This window comes from Cherax quadricarinatus, chromosome 3 (genome assembly GCF_038502225.1).
Source record: "Cherax quadricarinatus isolate ZL_2023a chromosome 3, ASM3850222v1, whole genome shotgun sequence".
Classification (NCBI taxonomy): domain Eukaryota; kingdom Metazoa; phylum Arthropoda; class Malacostraca; order Decapoda; family Parastacidae; genus Cherax; species Cherax quadricarinatus.
This window is the reverse complement of record NC_091294.1, coordinates 16,719,926-16,740,255: the sequence shown is the minus strand read 5'-3', so window position 1 is coordinate 16,740,255 and position 20,330 is coordinate 16,719,926. Positions and strand designations below refer to the sequence as shown.

Below are 20,330 nucleotides of genomic sequence, written 5' to 3'. Positions count from 1 at the left end.
CCTTAGGCCCCAAATCTTGATAGGGAGTGCAGTAAACTTCTATGGGACGAAATTCGTAAGGCATCTACATACGAAAATGTTGTGCTAATGGGAGATTTCAACTATAGACAGATTGACTGGAGCAATTTGACAGGAAATTTAGAGTCAGGTGACTTTCTTGATACGATCCAGGATTGTTTTTTAAAACAGTTTGTGACAGAGCCAACTAGGGGAAATAACCTCCTTGACTTGGTTCTTGCCAGTAGGGAAACACTAATTAATAATCTTGAGGTTAATGATGAGCTTGGGGAAAGTGATCACAAATCACTCAGTTTTAATATATCATGGAATTCCCCTAATAATGGCAATCAAGTCTCGTCCCTGACTTTCGCTTGGCTGATTTCATAGGACTGAAAAATTACTTAGGTGGGCTGAACTGGAATGACCTGACTAAGGGTCAGGTAGGTGGTGATGGTTGCTGATATGATGCTTTCCAGGGCATAGTTCTAGCTGCTCAGTCAAATTATGTTCCAAATAGGGAAATCAGATCAAACAAAAATGATCCTAAATGGATGAACAATAGATTAAAATATCTGATTGGTCAAAAGAGAGGCATATATAGGCAAATCAAAAGAGGAGAGGGGCAATTAAGAAATCGATATATTCAGTTAAAGAGATAAATAAAAAAGGGAATTAGAAAAGCAAAAAGAGATTATGAGGTTAAAGTTGCAAGAGAATCGAAGACTAACCCAATGGATTCTTTCAGGTATACAGAAGTAAGATCAGGGACAAGATAAGCCCACTCAAAAGTTCCTCGGGTCAGCTCACCGACAGTGATAAGGAAATGTGTAGAATTTTTAACACATACTTCCTCTCAGTTTTTACACAGGAGGATACCAGCGATATTCCAGTAATGATAAATTATGTAGAACAGGACGATAATAAACTGTGCACGATTAGGGTCACAAGTGACATGGTCCTTAGGCAAATAGATAAATTAAAACCTAACAAATCCCTAGGCCCTGATGAACTGTATGCAAGGGTTCTAAAGGAATGTAAAGAGGAGCTTAGCACACCTTTGGCTAATCTTTTCAACATATCACTAAAAACTGGCATGGTGCCAGATAAGTGGAAAATGGCAAATGTGATACCTATTTTCAAAACAGGTGACAGGTCCTTAGCTTCGAACTATAGACCAATAAGCCTAACCTCCATAGTGGGAAAATTTATGGAATCAATAATTGCCGAGGCAGTTCGTAGCCACCTTGAAAAGCATAAATTAATCAACGAATCTCAGCATGGTTTTACAAAGGGGCGTTCCTGCCTTACGAATTTATTAACTTTTTTCACTAAGGTATTTGAGGAGGTAGATCATGGTAATGAATATGATATTGTGTATATGGACTTCAGTAAGGCTTTTGACAGGGTCCCACATCAGAGACTATTGAGGAAAATTAAAGCACATGGAATAGGAGGAGAAATTTTTTCCTGGATAGAGGCATGGTTGACAAATAGGCAGCAGAGAGTTTGCATAAATGGGGAGAAATCAGAGTGGGGAAGCGTCACGAGCGGTGTTCCACAGGGGTCAGTGTTGGGCCCCCTGCTGTTCACAATCTACATAAACGACATAGATGAGGGCATAAAGAGCGACATCGGCAAGTTTGCCGATGACACCAAAATAGGCCGTCGAATTCATTCTGACGAGGACATTCGAGCACTCCAGGAAGATTTGAATAGACTGATGCAGTGGTCGGAGAAGTGGCAGATGCAGTTTAATATAGACAAATGCAAAGTTCTAAATGTTGGACAGGACAATAACCATGCCACATATAAACTAAATAATGTAGATCTTAATATTACGGATTGCGAAAAAGATTTAGGAGTTCTGGTTAGCAGTAATCTGAAACCAAGACAACAGTGCATAAGTGTTCGCAATAAAGCTAATAGAATCCTTGGCTTCATATCAAGAAGCATAAATAATAGGAGTCCTCAGGTTGTTCTTCAACTCTATACATCCTTGGTTAGGCCTCATTTAGATTATGCTGCACAGTTTTGGTCACTGTATTACAGAATGGATATAAATTCTCTGGAAAATGTACAAAGGAGGATGACAAAGTTGATCCCATGTATCAGAAGCCTTCCCTATGAGGATAGACTAAGGGCCCTGAATCTGCACTCTCTAGAAAGACGTAGAATTAGGGGGGATATGATTGAGGTGTATAAATGGAAGACAGGAATAAATAAAGGGGATGTAAATAGTGTGCTGAAAATATCTAGCCTAGACAGGACTCGCAGCAATGGATTTAAGTTGGAAAAATTCAGATTCAGGAAGGATATAGGAAAGTACTGGTTTGGTAATAGAGTTGTGGATGAGTGGAACAAACTCCCAAGTACCGTTATAGAGGCCAGAACGTTGTGTAGCTTTAAAAATAGGTTGGATAAATACATGAGTAGATGTGGGTGGGTGTGAGTTAGACCTGATAGCTTGTGCTATCAGGTCGGTTGCCGTGTTCCTCCCTTAAGTCAATGTGACCTGACCTGACTAGGTTGGGTGCATTGGCTTAAGCCGGTAGGAGACTTGGACCTGCCTCGCATGGGCCAGTAGGCCTTCTGCAGTGTTCCTTCGTTCTTATGTTCTTATGTTCTTATATGGGAAAATACGAGTTTCCTCTTTTGTTCTGGTACAAATGAACGTGAACAAGATGGCCCAGCACCAGAGGTTGAAGGTTGAGGGTCATCTGGATTTTCCTCACTATTACCGGTATTATGGTCATTAGTTTTGGTCACAACCTCAGCAAAGCCTTGAAACTCATCTTCACTGACACTTCTATCTGTATTAGAACTATCACTGGGGCACAAAAGTGTCCCAATTTGCTGAGGAGTGAGGTGTTTCTTACCGTGAGGCATGGTGAACAAGGTGTACTAAAATGGCATTCCCACAATGCACCACTGGGTCTACGATTTTTTTCCTAGTGCACATACTGACCTACCAGCCTTTTCCCACTTGATTTGAAGGCGCTAGAATTTATGCATATCTTCCATTCTATCAAATGAGACCAAAAAAATGAGAATACACCCATAAAAACCATACGAAAATATACTGCTAAGGGGCAGTTAATGGCTGAGATGTGAACTCCGTTACTTATCATACGATTTCTTTCAATTTTGGTGTACATTAAGAAGCATCTTTCCATCATACATTGCCCAAGTTTCAATAAGATAGTCCAACAAACAAATGAAATCCAATTCCCTAGATCAAGAGCAAGAGCCCCTCACCAGCATCAAGTAACCTCCCTTGAGGCCCGCTTGCATCTGGAAATTTCGCTTGCATCTGGAAGCAAAAACGTGACCGAGCAACTGCCTGTATATGGAAAAACTCACACGTGGGTGCATTTGTAAGTAGAGATTCTACTGTATATACCTCCATGAGGAAGTGGAGAAGAATCATTCTTGCGTAAGCCATGTGTGTCATAAAAGGCGACTAAAATGTCAGGAGCAATAGGCTAGGAACCTCTTTTGTATAAATTTAGCAGAGACAGCCAGTGTTAAAATAAAATTAACACATTATATATATATATATATATATATATATATATATATATATATATATATATATATATATATATAATATATATATATATATATATATATATATATACATACATACACACCTACCATCCGACTTACGACCTGCTCGACTTACGACCACTCGACTTACGACAGTGTTTTTTTATGCCAAATTTCTGGGAAATAAACAACTATTTGTGTTGTACACAGTCTTTATCCTAAACCTTACAGTATAAAATACAGTACTAACAGCATAAAAAGTAAAGTAAAACATGAAATTCTAAAATAAAACAATAAAATAAGTCATTACAAAAATGTTTTGTTGATATTCAGTAGTAAAATTCGACTTACGACCATTTCGACTTACGACCATTTCGACTTACGACCATTTCGACTTACGACCATTTCGACTTACGACTGGTTTCTCGGAGCCGAACTCGGTCGTAAGTCGGATGGTAGGTGTATGTATATACATGTATATGTGTATATATATATATATACAGGAGGGCCCCACTTATACGGCGGGTTAGGTTCCAGGCTACCACCGTAAAGCGGAAACCGCCGTAAAGTGGAACACCCTTTTTTTCCACTTACAAATGCATACAAACACTAGATAACAAGTTTACACTAACATATATTATGTTAGCAATAGAACCAGGCATCAAAAAACAATAAAAAAGTACAATACACACATAGTGCACTCATTACTTACCTTAAAATATTTATAGTCTTAATCTAGGGTGAGACAAGTAGTATTTATTGTAAGAAATCAAGTGTGGTATGTATGGGAGTCAGCCAGGCTACCATACCAGGCCACCCCACCCACACATACTATTCTATGATATTTAAGCATCCCAGAGCGATAAAATGTATATACAGTTCACTCATTACTTACCTTAAAATATAGGGTGAGATGAGTAGTATTTATTGTAAAATATCAAGTGTGGTATGTATGGTAGTCAGCCAGGCTACCATACCAGGCCAACCCACCCACACATACTATTCTATGATATTTAAGCATCCCAGAGCGATAAAATGTATATACAGTTCACTCATTACTTACCTTAAAATATAGGGTGAGATGAGTAGTATTTATTGTAAAAAATCAAGTGTGGTATGTATGGTAGTCAGCCAGGCTACCATACCAGAGAGAAAGAATGAGTGCATGAGAGAGGACAGGCGCAGAGTTATGTAAACAAACCAGGCGAAAGTAAGTTTTGTAAACAGTGTACACGTCTGGTTTGTGTACAAGTTACATTGTGTACAGGTTGTCTCTACATTGATACGGTAGAATAAATAAAGAAGAACACTCCCATTCTCATGTAACATCATTTTGAGAAGAAATGAAGCTCTGAGTGAAGGCAACGGAAGTAAGTCACTCTGACTTTTTTGGGTTATCCTAGGTTCTCTACACATATGTTATTATGTATTTATGTTATGTATCGTGTTTATTATATAATTTTGAAAAAAATATCACGGATGGATTAATGAAAATGTGTATATTAACATAATATACAACATTTAATGATACACCGAGCTCAGACAGCGTAAACAAACAAACTGAACAGGTTGTGGACGATCACTCGGTCAGGCGAAATAGACGGTATTAATACGTGTCCAGTTTTAGTTCATTCATGTACATTTGTAAGAGTTTGTGAAACTTTTACCTTATAATATTTTTATTATTATTATAATAATTAAATCACGAAACAAATACTCTTACACTGTGTACAAGTTAGTACAGAATTATAGCTATAAAGTGAAGGCATACGAAAGGAATATTTTTCATCAGTTATCCCTAGTAACAGGTGACGGGCTAGAGAAAACGTAATTCTTCCGACACTTCTACAAACCGTTTGGTAAACATCTCATATATATTTGTATAAATTTTTATACTGTGGGTGCATGTATCATGTTTGTGTGTTACATAATGTGTTTCTTATATAATTTTGAAAAAAATATCATAGATAGATTAAGGGAAATGTCTATATTAACGTAATATGCAACATTAATGCGCCCAAGAGATTATTATTATTACTATTATTATTACTATTATTATTATTATTATTATTATTATTATTATTATTATTATTATTATTATTACTGCATCAAGAGTAGAGAGACTCTTAGTGATTTTAATGTGTACCTACATGCCAGCACAGTGTGTAAGTTTATTTAGGTACAGGTGTACACAAGTTTAATTATCAAGTACAATACATATAAAATATACAATAACTTTAAAACACTTGAAATTTTGGAAAGTTTCCAGACATAATAAGGAGATGTGCTCAGGGAGAATGTAAACAAACTCGGTGGGCCGCTGTGACCGTATTAGAAAGACAGGTGGGGGGAGCCGTATAGCGAGTTTTGGTCATAATTTGAAATGTCTGTATTAGCGGAATGCCGTAAAGCGAAACGCCGTAAAGTGGGGCCCTCCTGTATATATATATATATATATATATATATATATATATATATATATATATATATATATATATATATATATATATATATATATATATATATATATATATATATGCTGCATATATTATCTAAAATTACATTATTACTCCAGGCTTTGTGGTACTGATCCTAGACAATGTATGTTGTGGAAATTTTTTACATAATTTTTACATAATTTTTTACATAATTATATTATTCATTTATATGTAGAACATATAAATGAATAATATAATAATTACGTATTAAAATGTGATGCTATTTGGACCCTTCGAGAAATTTCGAGTGAGGGGGAGGAAGAATAGCTGAGTGATGCTGCAGAGAGGTAGACACCATTTGTAATTTGTGAACACTGGTTGTCGTGAGAAATTCTGCTAATAATCTGGCATCTTCTGAGCCAAATTGGGGGTTTTTGGCCTGAATTTGTAATAGGAACCTGTGTTAATGTATCCTGCTGAAGAACTAAGAACTGGGACAGGAAATTTATGGGACCTCAACAATTATGTGTAGATGGTGGAAGATGAGGAATATGCCATCACTCACACATGTAGATCCACTAGCTGGCCAGTGTAGGGTCTAGGTGTCAGGCAGGTGTTGTGGTGTGATCCATCTACAGTAATTAAATACTAAGTGGTCATACAAATTTCTTTTGTATACCCAGCAAGCCTAATCATACAGTCCACACAATTTTTATTTACCAGAGTAGCTGGTTTTAATATTGAAATTATCAATTTAATGCCAGGTCTAGCTTTTTGTGTGAGTTGTGAAGTGGGCATCGAGGGAGTTACAGTTCAGCAACCTGCTGGAATGACACCCTATCATTGACCTAGTCACCACCAGCAGCAACAACCTGGTTGATCAGGCAAGCACCAGATGGGAGTAGAAAAACTCTTCAAACCCATCAAAGGTATCCCTCTCTGTGAGGTTTGTCGTGTCCCTATTTCGGTTCTTCACTTTCTTGTGGATTGTTCAGTATACCAGTGAGCTCGCAGGATTTACCCCCACTGCCCTACCGCTTACCTTATCTTCCCTTCTTGCAAACAGCCCTTCCTTTGACTTAGGATCACTTGACTTTTTGTCAGCAACTGCTTTACTATACGAGCTTTGACACATAGCCCCTAACATCCCTTCCAGCCCTTTTCTCCCCTCACCTCTGATCCCCTCTCCACCTAGCTATTTAAAGCCCTGGCACTATTTTGTGCCTCGCAGTGCTGCATGACCCTTGTTGGTTTTGTGCTTTATTATAATAATTACTATATGTTTAACCCTTTCAGGGTCCGTCCCGTAGATCTACGGCTTTACGTTCAGGGTCCAAACCGTAGATCTACGCCATGAGCTCAGCTCACTCTGATAAACTGTGAGTGGTACATTTGGGCCTAGATATGAGAGAATACATCTATTTGGTATGTGTGCACCACATAAAACAGATCCTGCAGCACACTGTGTATAATGAGAGAAAAAAAATGAAATCATGATTTTTCGATTAAAACAGCAACTTTGCAGTGTTTTTTCGTATGTTTTTTATAGTTGTATTTGCGATTTCTTGGTCTCATTTGATAGAATGGAAGACATATTACAGAAATAGAGATGATTTTGATTGGTTTTAGCACTGGAAATGGCTTGAAACTGAGCTCAAAGTAGCAGAAATGTTAAATTTTTGCCGATATTCAAGAGTAAACAAACGACCTCACACGTCTAATACACGTCAACTGGTGGGTCTAATATACATTCACAAATATGGTGATGATATTTATACAATTATTACAGTATTGCATAACAGTAAATCTTCTATTTTTTGGTGTGAATAAAAATTCATTATGTGAATAAAAAATCAAAATGGAATTTATTTGTAAAGCCTCAAAACATAACTAATGAACAGAGGAAATGTTAGTTTAGTGCCAGGAATGCCTACATTGTTCATTCTGGACCCTATTTTGAAATTGGAATATTTTGAACTTTGTGTTAAATTGGCCAAATTAACAATTTCCGATCACTTTATTTTGTAGTTGAAACAGTTGACTTGGCGATTTCTTGTGCTCAATCGATAGAATAGAAGTAATACTAGTGAAATAGCTAAGAATTTGGTTGATTGGAATAATGTAATTGGCCTAAAATGGGAGTCAAAGTCGGCAAAATCGCCGATTCGTAAATATCGCTGACACATCAAAATTCGCGAGAGCATAATTTCGTCAATTTTCCACCAAATTTCGTACTTTTTGTTTTATTACCTTCACAAAAATATTCTCTACGATTTCATAAGAAAAAATAATTTTTTTTTTTTTAAATTCTTGGACACTGGTGCGTGACTCCAGATTTGGGCCTTGGACCCTGAAAGGGTTAAAAGTCTATATTACTTAGCAACATCAGGTGCTAAAAAAGGTACTAAATCAGATGCTAAAGTGTTATCTTTTTTAGTTAAATTTTATTATACTCAATGGCTCATACAGTGTTAGCTTAAATAATTGCCTTAACCCTTTGAGGGTCGACAGGCCCTCTCCGAAACTCGTTCTCAGGGTTGGCCAAATTTAAAAAAAAAAAAATTATTTTCTCTTATGAAAAGATAGAGAATCTTTTCCCGATCATAAAGACACCAAAAGTTTGAAATTTGATAGAAAACTTACGGAATTATGCTCTTGCAAAGTTAGCGGTCTCGGCGATGTTTACGCATCGGAGATTTTGCCCACTTTGAGCCCCATTTTCGGCCAATTTCACTGTACTAGTCGACAAAAAACATGAATATTTCGCTAGAACTCCATTTTTTCTATCGAATGAGTGCAAGAAACCACCCATTTATGAAATTCAACTATCCAGTACAGTGGTCAGAATTTAGCAATTTTGCCAATTTCACACAAATTTCAAAAGATGCCAATTTCCGAATAGGGTCCAGAATAAACAAGAAAGACATTCCTGGCACTAAAATGACATTTCCTCTAGTCATTAGTCACGTCTCAAGGCCCCTCTTATATTCTTGTGCTCTCCACTTTGAATTTTTATTCTCACAAAAAATATAAGATTTACTGTTATGCAGACTACTGCTTTAGTGTAAAAAATGGTATAAATATTATTGGTGCACTTGTGAAAGAATATTAGACTCACCAGTTGACGTGTATTGCACGCTTGGCACGATTTGTTTACTTTTGAAGTTTGGTAAAAATCGAACATTTCTGCTACTTTGAGCTCAATTTCAAGGCACCTTTCATTGTAAAACCAGTCAAAATCATCTCAATTTCTGTAATATGTCTTCCATTCTATAAAATGAGACCAAGAAAACTAGAATACAACAATAAATACCATACGAAAATACACTGCAAAGTCGCTGATTTATTCCAAAAAAATGGTCAAAGTTTTTTTTTTCTCATTATGCACTGTGTGCTGCAGGATTTTTTTTAGACTGTGCACACTGACCACATAGACCCATTCTTTCATATGAAGGCCTACCAGCTTTCTCCCACTAGATTTGAGGCCGCTAGAATTTATGCGTACTAGTACGTCAAAAACCCCTACGCGTAAGACGTACTAGTACGACCAAAACCCTCAAAGGGTTAAATCCATATACTCATATTTGTTAGTGGTTAACCCTTTGAGGGTTTTGGTCGTACTAGTACGTCTTACGCGTAGGGGTTTTTGATGTACTAGTACTCATAAATTCTAGCGGCCTCAAATCTAGTGGGAGAAAGCTGGTAGGCCTTCATATGAAAGAATGGGTCTATGTGGTCAGTGTGCACAGTCTAAAAAAAATCCTGCAGCACACAGTGCATAATGAGAAAAAAAAAACTTTTACCATTTTTTTTTAATAAATCGGCGACTTTGCAGTGTATTTTCGTATGGTATTTATTGTTGTATTCTAGTTTTCTTGGTCTCATTTTATAGAATGGAAGACATATTACAGAAATTGAGATGATTTTGACTGGTTTTACAATGAAAGGTGCCTTGAAATTGAGCTCAAAGTAGCAGAAATGTTCGATTTTTACCAAACTTCAAAAGTAAACAAATCGTGCCAAGCATGCAATACACGTCAACTGGTGAGTCTAATATTCTTTCACAAGTGCACCAATAATATTTATACCATTTTTTACACTAATGCAGTAGTCTGCATAACAGTAAATCTTATATTTTTTGTGAGAATAAAAATTCAAAGTGGAAAGGAAAAGAATATAAGAGGGGCCTTGAGACGTGACTAATGACTAGAGGAAATGTCATTTTAGTGCCAGGAATGTCTTTCTTGTTTATTCTGGACCCTATTCGGAAATTGGCATCTTTTGAAATTTGTGTGAAATTGGCAAAATTGCTAAATTCTGACCACTGTACTGGATAGTTGAATTTATAAATGGGTGGTTTCTTGCACTCATTCGATAGAAAAAATGGAATTCTAGCGGAATATTCATGTTTTTTGTCGACTAGTACAGTGAAATTGGCCGAAAATGGGGCTCAAAGTGGGCAAAATCGCCGATGCGTAAACATCGCCGAGACCGCTAACTTTGCGAGAGCATAATTCCGTAAGTTTTCTATCAAATTTCAAACTTTTGGTGTCTTTATGATCGGGAAAAGATTCTCTATCTTTTCATAAGAGAAAATAATTTTTTTTTTTTTTTAAATTTGGCTGACCCTGAGAACGAGTTTCGGAGAGGGCCTGTCGACCCTCAAAGGGTTAACAGTAAATTTTTATTTTTTTGTAACATTCACAATTATTTGTAAAATTAAAGGTATGCATGTGCCTGTTGGGCAACTCCAATACCAAATTTAATAAGAATCTTGCCAAAAGAAACACAATACAATATTGTGAAAAATTACTTTAATTATTATGAGTAGCCTTAAAACATTTATTATATTTTTATTTATAAAGTTACCTACTAATTACACAATACATCTGCATCAGAAATATATTTCAGTAATTCATTTAAAAATCAAATGACTATTAAAACTCATAATAAATGACAAACAGAAATGGCAGAGACCAACAATTACATAGATTTGTGAAAAATAATGCATATAATATAAATAAAGCCTTAATGAACAATCATACAAAACTTATAAAACATTTTCATGATAAAAATATTACATATTTAAAATGACTTGGTTATCATTATCTTTATAAGTACTATATATATATGGTTGTACATGTACAAAAGGCACTCTAGGCAAACATGGAATTCTTTCTGTACTTTTGAGGAAATTATTATTATTATTATTATTATTGTATAGGGAAGTGTTAAATCTGTAAAAATCACATATTGCTTAGGGAATGAATGGAAATCTGGTTTGCTTCAAGGAAAGGAGAGGTAAGGCAGAAACAGAGCTCTCTGGACAGATATTTCTTGCGACAGGGGTCCAGTGACTCTCAAGCTGGTCCTAGTGGCATTAAAACACAAAGAAGGGAGGTAACCCCAGAAAAGGACTTGTTACCTGAAGTCTTAATGGAAGGGGATTCCCCTTCTAAACAATAGTACACCTCCATCCTCTCCCTTCCGTCTCATCACTCGTCAATAAGTCCACAATAAGAGTAAGTGTCATTTCAGTATTGTTTATTGTGCATGTCTCATTGTTTTCTGTGTAGGGAAATGCATATTTCATGTAAAAAAATTATTTTGTTTAATACTTTTGGGTGTCTGGAATGGATTAATTGGATTTCCATTATTTCTTATGGGGAAAATTAATTCGGCTAACAGCAAAGTCGGTTAAAGGCAAGCTCTCTGGAACGGATTAATGCCGTTACCTGAGGGTCCACTGTACCACGATTTCAGAGACAGGTGAGGTAGAGATTGGGGAGACTATGGAGGGAATCAGAGGTTTGAGAGGGGTGGGGGGTATGAACCTGGAGAGATGCGTTAGTAGGGGCAGAAGAGTCCTGCAGCGGAACAGGAGAGGAAGGAGGTTGGAAGGTAGCTAGGGAAGAAGACTAGGGGAAACAGAAGAAGGGACTACACAAGGGGGGTGACCCTCAACCTTCGTGTGTGAGTTAGAAAGGGGGTGAGAACTAGGCACCGAGGTAAAAGATAGTTTCAACTTCACAGGTGATAGGCACGAAGGTGTAGGCTTTTGAGGTCTCACAGACTGAGAAACTAGCGAGCGAGATGAAGTAAAAGTAGGAAGTACGGAGGGAGAAGTTTCAAAGGGTAAAACCGCAAAAGAATTAGAAACGGGTGACCCCGAAAGACACGGTAGCAGAGGAGCTGGTAGGTGGGAGGACCGTCAATATACTCGAGAATAAGGAACACGAGGAAGATTTCCCCGAAGGCGAAGCTGATAGACAGCCATAGCGTAAGTAAGGTTGTCACTATCTTTAAGATTACGGATTTCTCATTCATTAAGAGAGACTTGACAACGGCATGAAAAAGAAGGATGAGATTCATTGCAATTGAGACAAGAGGAAGGAAGATTGCAAGATGTATAGGCATGATCTGCGGCACTGCAGATCGGGCACTCCGCCGCAAATCTGCAATATTTAGCGGGGTGTCCAAAGCGCCAGCATTTCCCACACTGTTGGGGAGTAGGGACTTTATAGACTTCAAGGCAATGGCCTGCAATATAAACGGAGGATGGGAGTTCGTAGCAGTCGAAGGTTAAGCAGACAATGTTACTGGGAAAGCGCCTCCGCCCGTGAGCAGGCAGGATGTATGTATCCACTTTGAGAATAGGAAGGTCCTGAAGGGCTAACTGCTCTAAAATATCACTGCAAGACAGAATATCACTTTGTACAATGGTATGTAGTAAAACCACCATACCCCTGCAAGAATTGAGAGTAGCATGCTTATAAACTTTAATTAGAATGTTATCTATAAGTAATATGGGACAAATCATGATCTTGTTCTGAATTCTTAATTGTAACGATGAGCGTACTGCTTCAAAGAGCGTGAAAAGATATATTTTGGCCAACGAGTCGTAAAAGAGCCTTACCAATACTATAGTGAGAAAGATAATTAGTTGGAGATGTCAGTTGTTGAGAAAAGAATTTAGTCCACTGTGTACTTGTAAACATGGTGCGTAAAGGGAATGGGTGTCGTGTAGGTCGTTTTTGGGTAGACATCCAAGAACTATCGTCAGTAGTTGCTCTGGAACATTTAGGAGTAGTACCGTTGGCAGTCTGACCTGAGGGAGGTAGGTGATGCAAAAAACATTGCACCGTATTCGGGGAAGCTAGACATATTGTTAAAGGAATGCAAGAGGCAGAGGCATTAACAGAAATGGGTGGTGCCTCAGCACCTGGAGCAAGCGATGAAGCATCACCAGTAGAAGGTACAAGGGTATGAGAAGAGTCTAGAGAATGGTCCAATAATGAAGCCAGGTCAGAACAGAAAGGAGCCTGGGAGGAAGAGGGTTATCACAGACTGAAGACTATGATGGTGGTGCTTCTTTTTTGTTATTTTAAAGAAAAAATGAAAGAATGAAAGAAAAAAAAAAGAGGGACAGTCACTAGAAGACATGGAAGGGCTGTAAGTTCTTCCCCTCATCTGAGAGGGCCTTGAGCCCACAAGCAGTGTAGATGCAGTGTGGAACCCTTCACGCCAGTAAACCAGTGCTCTGGGATAGCAACCTCACATCTACTGAGCCACCTTGGTGGACAAAAGAAAGAGCGGTCAGAAATCCGCCACAAAGCTTACCTCCTTCGGCTGTCACCTCCCAGAACTGACAGGCAGGCTCTGGAGATACACCTGTCATCTGCAGGACACCCCACCCACTTCTTGGAGATTCGGGAAGGGAGCAGGGCACCTCTAGACAATTCAAATTCCATGGCAAACTATGCCACCCCCGAAGTACCCCATGGAGTGGGATGAACTCCAGCACACTTCCCCCTACCTAGAAACCGTAATGCCAGAGGGGAGGACCCCAGAGACTACAAACGAGATGGGGAAAGGGGAGGGTTGGGAGGAAGGAGGAAAGAGGGAAAGAAGGGGGATGGGATAGGAAAGGGAGGATTAGGGGGTACTTAAGTTTGGTCTGAGAAGGAGACCAAAGAGTTTAATTCCTTAGACCAAGAGCCTCTTCGCCACATCAAGGAGCATCCCTTGAAGAGGGCTTTTCACTGCAGCCGCCTCAGACTTTACTCTGTTTACTATTACTTTTTGTGTTCTGTTTGTTAGGATGTTATAGATCCATCTACCAACTTTTCCTGTTATTCCTTTGTCACACATTTTATGTGCTATTATACTATGGTCGCATTTATCTAAGGTTTTAGCAAAGTCTCTGTATACTACATCTGCATTTTGTTTATCCTCTAAAGCATCCAGGACCTTGTCATAGTGGTCTAGTAGCTGGGACAGGCAGGAGCAACCTGCTCTAAACCCATGTTGCCCTGGGTTGTGTAACTGATGGATATCTAAGTGGTTGGCAATCTTGCTTCTTAGAACCCTTAGCACTAGCTTCGGGATGCTAGTGCTATCGGTCTGCAGTTCTTTGCAATTGTTTTACTGTCACCTTTGTGGAGTGGGGCTGTCTGTTGTTTTTAGTGACTGAGGGATGACTCTTGCATCCATACTCCCTCTCTATAGAATGCTGAAGGCACATGACAGGGGCTTCTTGCAGTTCTTGATGAACACAGAGTTCCATGAGTCCGGGCCTGAGACAGAGTGCATGAGCATGTCATTTATTGTCTTTTTGAAGCCTTGTGGTGTTAGGATAATATCAAAGATTTTTTTTATTATTTATTAACACACTGGCCGATTCCCACCAAGGCAGGGTGGCCCAAAAAAGAAAAACTTTAACCATCATTCACTCCATCACTGTCTTGCCAGAAGGGTGTTTTACACTACAGTTTTTAAACTGCAACATTAACACCCCTCCTTCAGAGTGCAGGCACTTTACTTCCCATCTCCAGGACTCAAGTCCGGCCTGCCAGTTTCCCTGAATCCCTTCATAAATGTTACTTTGCTCACACTCCAACAGCATGTCAAGTATTAAAAACCATTTGTCTCCATTCACTCCTATCAAACACGCTCACGCATGCCCGCTGGAAGTCCAAGCCCCTTGCACACAAAACCTCCTTTACCCCCTCCCTCCAACCTTTCCTAGGCCGACCCCTACCCCGCCTTCCATCCGCTACAGACTGATACACTCTTGAAGTCATTCTGTTTCGCTCCATTCTCTCTACATGTCCGAACCACCTCAACAACCCTTCCTCAGCCCTCTAGACAACAGTTTTGGCAATCCCGCACCTCCTCCTAACTTCCAAACTACGAATTCTCTGCATTATATTCTCACCACACATTGCCCTCAGACATGACATCTCCACTGCCTCCAGCCTTCTCCTCGCTGCAACATTCATCACTCATGCTTCACACCCATATAAGAGCGTTGGTAAAACTATACTCTCATACATTCCCCTCTTTGCCTCCAAGGACAAAGTTCTTTGTCTCCACAGACTCCTAAGTACACCACTCACCCTTTTCCCCTCATCAATTCTATGATTCACCTCATCTTTCATAGACCCATCCACTGACACGTCCACTCCCAAATATCTGAATACATTCACCTCCTCCATACTCTCTCCCTCCAATCTGATATCCAATCTTTCATCACCTAATATTTTTATCCTCATAACCTACTCTTTCCTGTATTCACTTTTAATTTTCTTCTTTTACATACCCTACCAAATTCATCCACCAACCTCTGCAACTTCTCTTCAGAATCTCCCAAGAGCGCAGTGTCATCAGCAAAGAGCAACTGTGACAACTCCCACTTTATGTGTGATTCTTTATCTTTTAACTCCACGCCTCTTGCCAAGACCCTCGCATTTACTTCTCTTACAACCCCATCTATAAATATATTAAACAACCACGGTGACATCACGCATCCTTGTCTAAGGCCTACTTTTACTGGGAAATAATCTCCCTCTTTCCTACATACTCTAACTTGAGCCTCACTATCCTCATAAAAACTCTTCACTGCTTTCAGTAACCTACCTCCTATACCATACACCTGCAATATCTGCCACATTGCCTCCCTATCCACCCTGTCATACGCCTTTTCCAAATCCATAAATGCCACAAAAACCTCTTTAGCCTTATCTAAATACTGTTCACTTATATGTTTCACTGTAAACACACCCCCTACCTTTCCTAAAGCCTCCTTGTTCATCTGCTATCCTATTCTCCGTCTTACTCTTAAATCTCTCAATAATAACTCTACCATACACTTTACCAGGTATACTCAACAGACTTATCCCCCTATAATTTCTGCACTCTCTTTTGTCCCCTTTGCCTTTATGCAAAGAACTATGCATGCTCTCTCCCAACCCCTAGGTACCTTACCCTCTTCCATACATTTATTAAATAATAGCACCAACCACTCCAAAACTATATCCCAACCTGCTTTTAACATTTCTATCTTTATCCCATCAATCCCAGCTGCTTTACCCCCTTTCATTTTACCTACTGCCTCACGAACTTCCCCCACACTCACAACTGGCTCTTCCTCACTCCTACAAGATGTTATTACTCCTTGCCCTATACACAAAATCACAGCTTCCCTACCTTCATCAACATTAAACAATTCCTCAAAATATTCCCTCCATCTTCCCAATACCACTAACTCTCCATTTAATAACTCTCTTCTCCTGTTTTTAACTGACAAATCCATTTGTTCTCTAGGCTTCCTTAACTTGTTAATCTCACTCCAAAATTTTTTCTTATTTTCAACAAAATTTGTTGATAACATCTCACCCACTCTCTCATTTGCTCTCTTTTTACATTGCTTCACCACTCTCTTAACCTCTCTCTTTTTCTCCATATACTCTTCCCTCCTTGCATCACTTCTACTTTGTAAAAACTTCTCGTATACTAACATTTACTCCCTTACTACTCTCTTTACATCATTTTGAAATTGCCAAATTTTGAGTCCGGTTAATGGCTCACTGAGCCGTACTGGGACTTGAAGTATCTCACTCATTTCTTTGCTGTCATCTGTGTAGGTCCTATCTCATCTAAGCAGTGGTCCAATACTGGATGTTGTTTTTGTCTTAGATTTGGCATAAGAGAAGAAGTATATTGGGTTTCTTTCAGTTTCATTTATGGCTTTGAGTTCTTCCTGAGATTCTTGTCTCTTGTAAGATTCCTTAAGCTTAAGTTTGATATTTGCCCTTTCTCTGTCCAGTGCCTTCCTTCGTATTTCAGATATACTGGCCCCTCTCAGCAGCTCTATGATTCTTCGTCTTTGCCTGTATAGGGAGCATCTCTTTCTACTGATGAAAAGTATACAAAATTGTATGTATACATATTTTTAAACAATTATGCAATGTGGGTTTGAATCAAGAGCCTTTCTCCTTTACACTCCTTCCTTCCCAAATCAAGGATCACAGCAACTTGCCTGAGTCCATATCTTCATAGAGCCAACTTGCAACTTTAAGCATCATTTCAGTATTCAGTGACCCAAAATTAGTAAAGAATGACTACTTTTATTTCCAAATGATATTACTGTAGACCAGTAACATCATAGAAATCTTCACTGCACGTTGTAAACTACAATGTTTGCATAGTTTAAATTTATATTGGATATGATGAATTCCTGGTAGAAATGGGTCATCACATCAAGATGAATTCACATATAATCAAATCTACTGAACCCCAGTAAAGTGATTAAAATACAAGAGCAACACACACTATGACTACATTTATTAATTAGTACTGTATTATATTCAAATAAAGCACTAGAACCATAATTACAAGAGAATCATAGCTTTTCTAATTTCAAGTCAGTGTTAAAATGTATTCAGGATAGTACTCCTGTTTGTCATACTTTACAATAATTGTTGGATTAACAACATTATTAACTGTGGAATCAAAGGGACGATTAGTGGCTGGGTTGGTAGGTGGTCGCACCATAGACGAGTTTCCACAGACAATTGATCCCACTGCAGTGCGTGCAATGAACATGTATTTCATACCTGAATCATCTGGACGACAGTAGCGGTATGAGTAAGCTGCATCTGAAGAAAAGTAAGTACCCTGCCCAAATGATTGACCGGAGCTGGACCCATGAAGTCGCCAGTCAAAATTCTCAGCACAGATGCTAGGCACAACTTTATGTCCAGTACCATGAAAAAGTTGTCGGATGTTGACTTTTGATTCAACCCCATAAACTGCTATCAGTTCTTTGATTTTGTTCTGTAATGCTTGCCAGAGGAATGGATTCTGAATTCGTTGCACTTTCATTACACTGGAGCTCTGCACTTTCCTTGCCAGAAGACCTACCACAGCAAGGTACTCAGAAGACGAAGGAGCCAGGGTAACTAAACGCACACGTTCCTCTGGCTGCATCACTTCCCAGTATGAGGGCAGATCAACCAAAGTCTTTCGGCCCTCACCCTTTTCAGCCTTTTCAACTGGAAGGTGGGGTTCAGGTCTTCGTCTTACTGCTCGTCTGACATTAGTGTTCAGATTGGTTTGTGTCATGGTGTTAAAATCAAGACAGTAGATGAACTTTGAATTCCTGAAGGGAAGATTGCCTGTAGTATTCTGCTTAAAATGCTTCTCAATGTCATCTGTTGTTAAGCTACTAATTAAATGCTTTTTTCCTTCGGTGTCAACATTGCCATACTTAACCCATTTATTATTTGCATCTAAAAAATACCAGATAAAATTTGCAGGTTTTATTACATGCCCAGAGACTGCTTCTGTACACAGCCTACGGATGGGTAAAGTCCTGGTTTTTGAAGAATTGGTCAAATTCATTGCTTTGAAGTCTGCATGCCATACATCACGGCCCATCAAGATTAGTAGACCTCTAACGGAGATGTTAAGGGTGGCTGGATCAAGGCGAACAAGGTCAATACCATCATGTGAAGGGTTGCAATAGGACTGTTCTAGGCAAGTCACCTGGTCTTGACGCAGGTTCAGCCACCGATTTCCTTGGTCATTAACCTGCCAGTGGAAGTGCTGTGTTGAGTGAAGGCGTTGGCATCCACTTTCCTCGTACTTGCACATCTCTTCTACCGAGTAGTAACAAATTTCTGGTACTGAAACGTCACCCTGAAGGTAATGTGACCACAATGTCCTAGGGTTTTCCTGCTTCAAAGGAATTTCAGCAAGATCAGCTGGATTAGCTTGTCTAGATGATTCAGATACTTTCTGGCTTGGAGTGTCTGTATTAGATTTTTGTGACTTTCTTTTGTTTCCAGATTTTTCTAAATCATTATCATTAGATAATATAGTGTTACTCTTACTATCATTATCAGAATCACTTTCATCTTCAGTTTTGGATGAAGACTCACTCTCACTGCAAGAACTTTTCTTTCTTCTGTGAACTTCTCTTTTAGATGCATCAATTGCATTTTTTCTGGATTTCTTCTGACTTTTTCCTGTGTATTTTTTAGTCTTTGTAGGGACTTTCTTTGTAAACTTCTCTGGCATCTGACTTTGACTAAGGTTAGGGTTATGAGTAATAAGAGCCACCAAAATGTCCCGAGGAGACTCATTAGTAGGAAGACCATAAGTTTTCAGCAGTTGGTAGCAGTCATGATTCAGTAGATTATGGTTCAGTTGGCAATCTCTATAAGAACACCTTGTGAGTCCCACCACAAAGCTCAAACACATATGGAGAGCCCCACAGTTAGACTGATTACAGCCTCCTTCATTATATCTATGGCAAATTTCTAACTGACCAATGTCACCCGTGTTGGTCATTGATTGAATTAAACGGTGGAGAGTTCGGAAAGGAAGGCGATCTAGAAAGAATGATTGCAAAACAGAAGTGTTATGATCTGTCATCCATTTGTGACCTAGTACACAATTCTTTTCATAACACCAATTTAAAACATAGCTTGAGCAAATATGCAAATCATCACAAGATGAATGCTTCTGGCATCCCTGTGTTCCACAATGTGCTGTACAGATCTTAACTTGAGGCTTCAGCTCTGCAATCTCACCATTCAAATTAAATATTTTTGGCCATGCTGAAACAATTTCTCGCACACTAGATGGCTGAAGGTGCCTATCTTCCATAAGTTTTATTAAGCTGGCAGAGAAAGTGCGGAAATTAGCTAAACATTCCACCAGGGTCTGAGGAGTGACTTGGATGGTTTTGCATGAGTTATAGGATAGAGGATCTTCATATTCCATTTGATGTTGCGAAACTTCTCTTGAACCTTGCCAGTGACGTCTGTGCAGCTCATCATTATTCTGTCCCTGCCTGCTGTTACCATATTCTTGGATGTTCGAACCTTTTTTCTGGAAAACATTATATATTAAGTACTAATTTAATTAATTTACCCTTTATCAAAGGTTCAATCAGTAAATCATTGATATAATGGTACATTACATCAGGTTAGCTCATTTCAGTGAAATAAAGCTACAGTATTAATTCTTTCAGGGTAAAACCAGTTGCTGTCTGGCACA

The 20,330-nt window shown here is 38.8% G+C and overlaps 2 protein-coding genes across 7 annotated transcripts in view; one reads left to right on the top strand and one right to left on the bottom strand.

Moving 5' to 3' along the window:
• The window catches only part of LOC128684112 (organic cation transporter protein-like), a 664,663-nt gene that overhangs the window by 136,001 nt on the left and 508,332 nt on the right, over positions 1 to 20,330 (top strand). The window lies entirely within an intron of this gene.
• LOC128706571 (protein mono-ADP-ribosyltransferase PARP12) overlaps positions 1 to 20,330 on the bottom strand; it is a 189,347-nt gene that overhangs the window by 77,896 nt on the left and 91,121 nt on the right. For 4 of the 6 annotated variants that reach the window (XM_070090414.1, XM_053801507.2, XM_070090419.1 and 1 more), the window contains one exon: positions 10,692 to 20,162. The exons of the other annotated variants lie outside the window; for them this stretch is intronic. In XM_070090414.1, coding sequence (XP_069946515.1) covers positions 17,685 to 20,162 — 2,478 coding nt within the window. In that variant the 3' untranslated portion in view covers positions 10,692 to 17,684. Of the gene's footprint in view, positions 1 to 10,691; positions 20,163 to 20,330 lie in introns of those variants that run through there. 6 annotated transcript variants of the gene reach the window in all.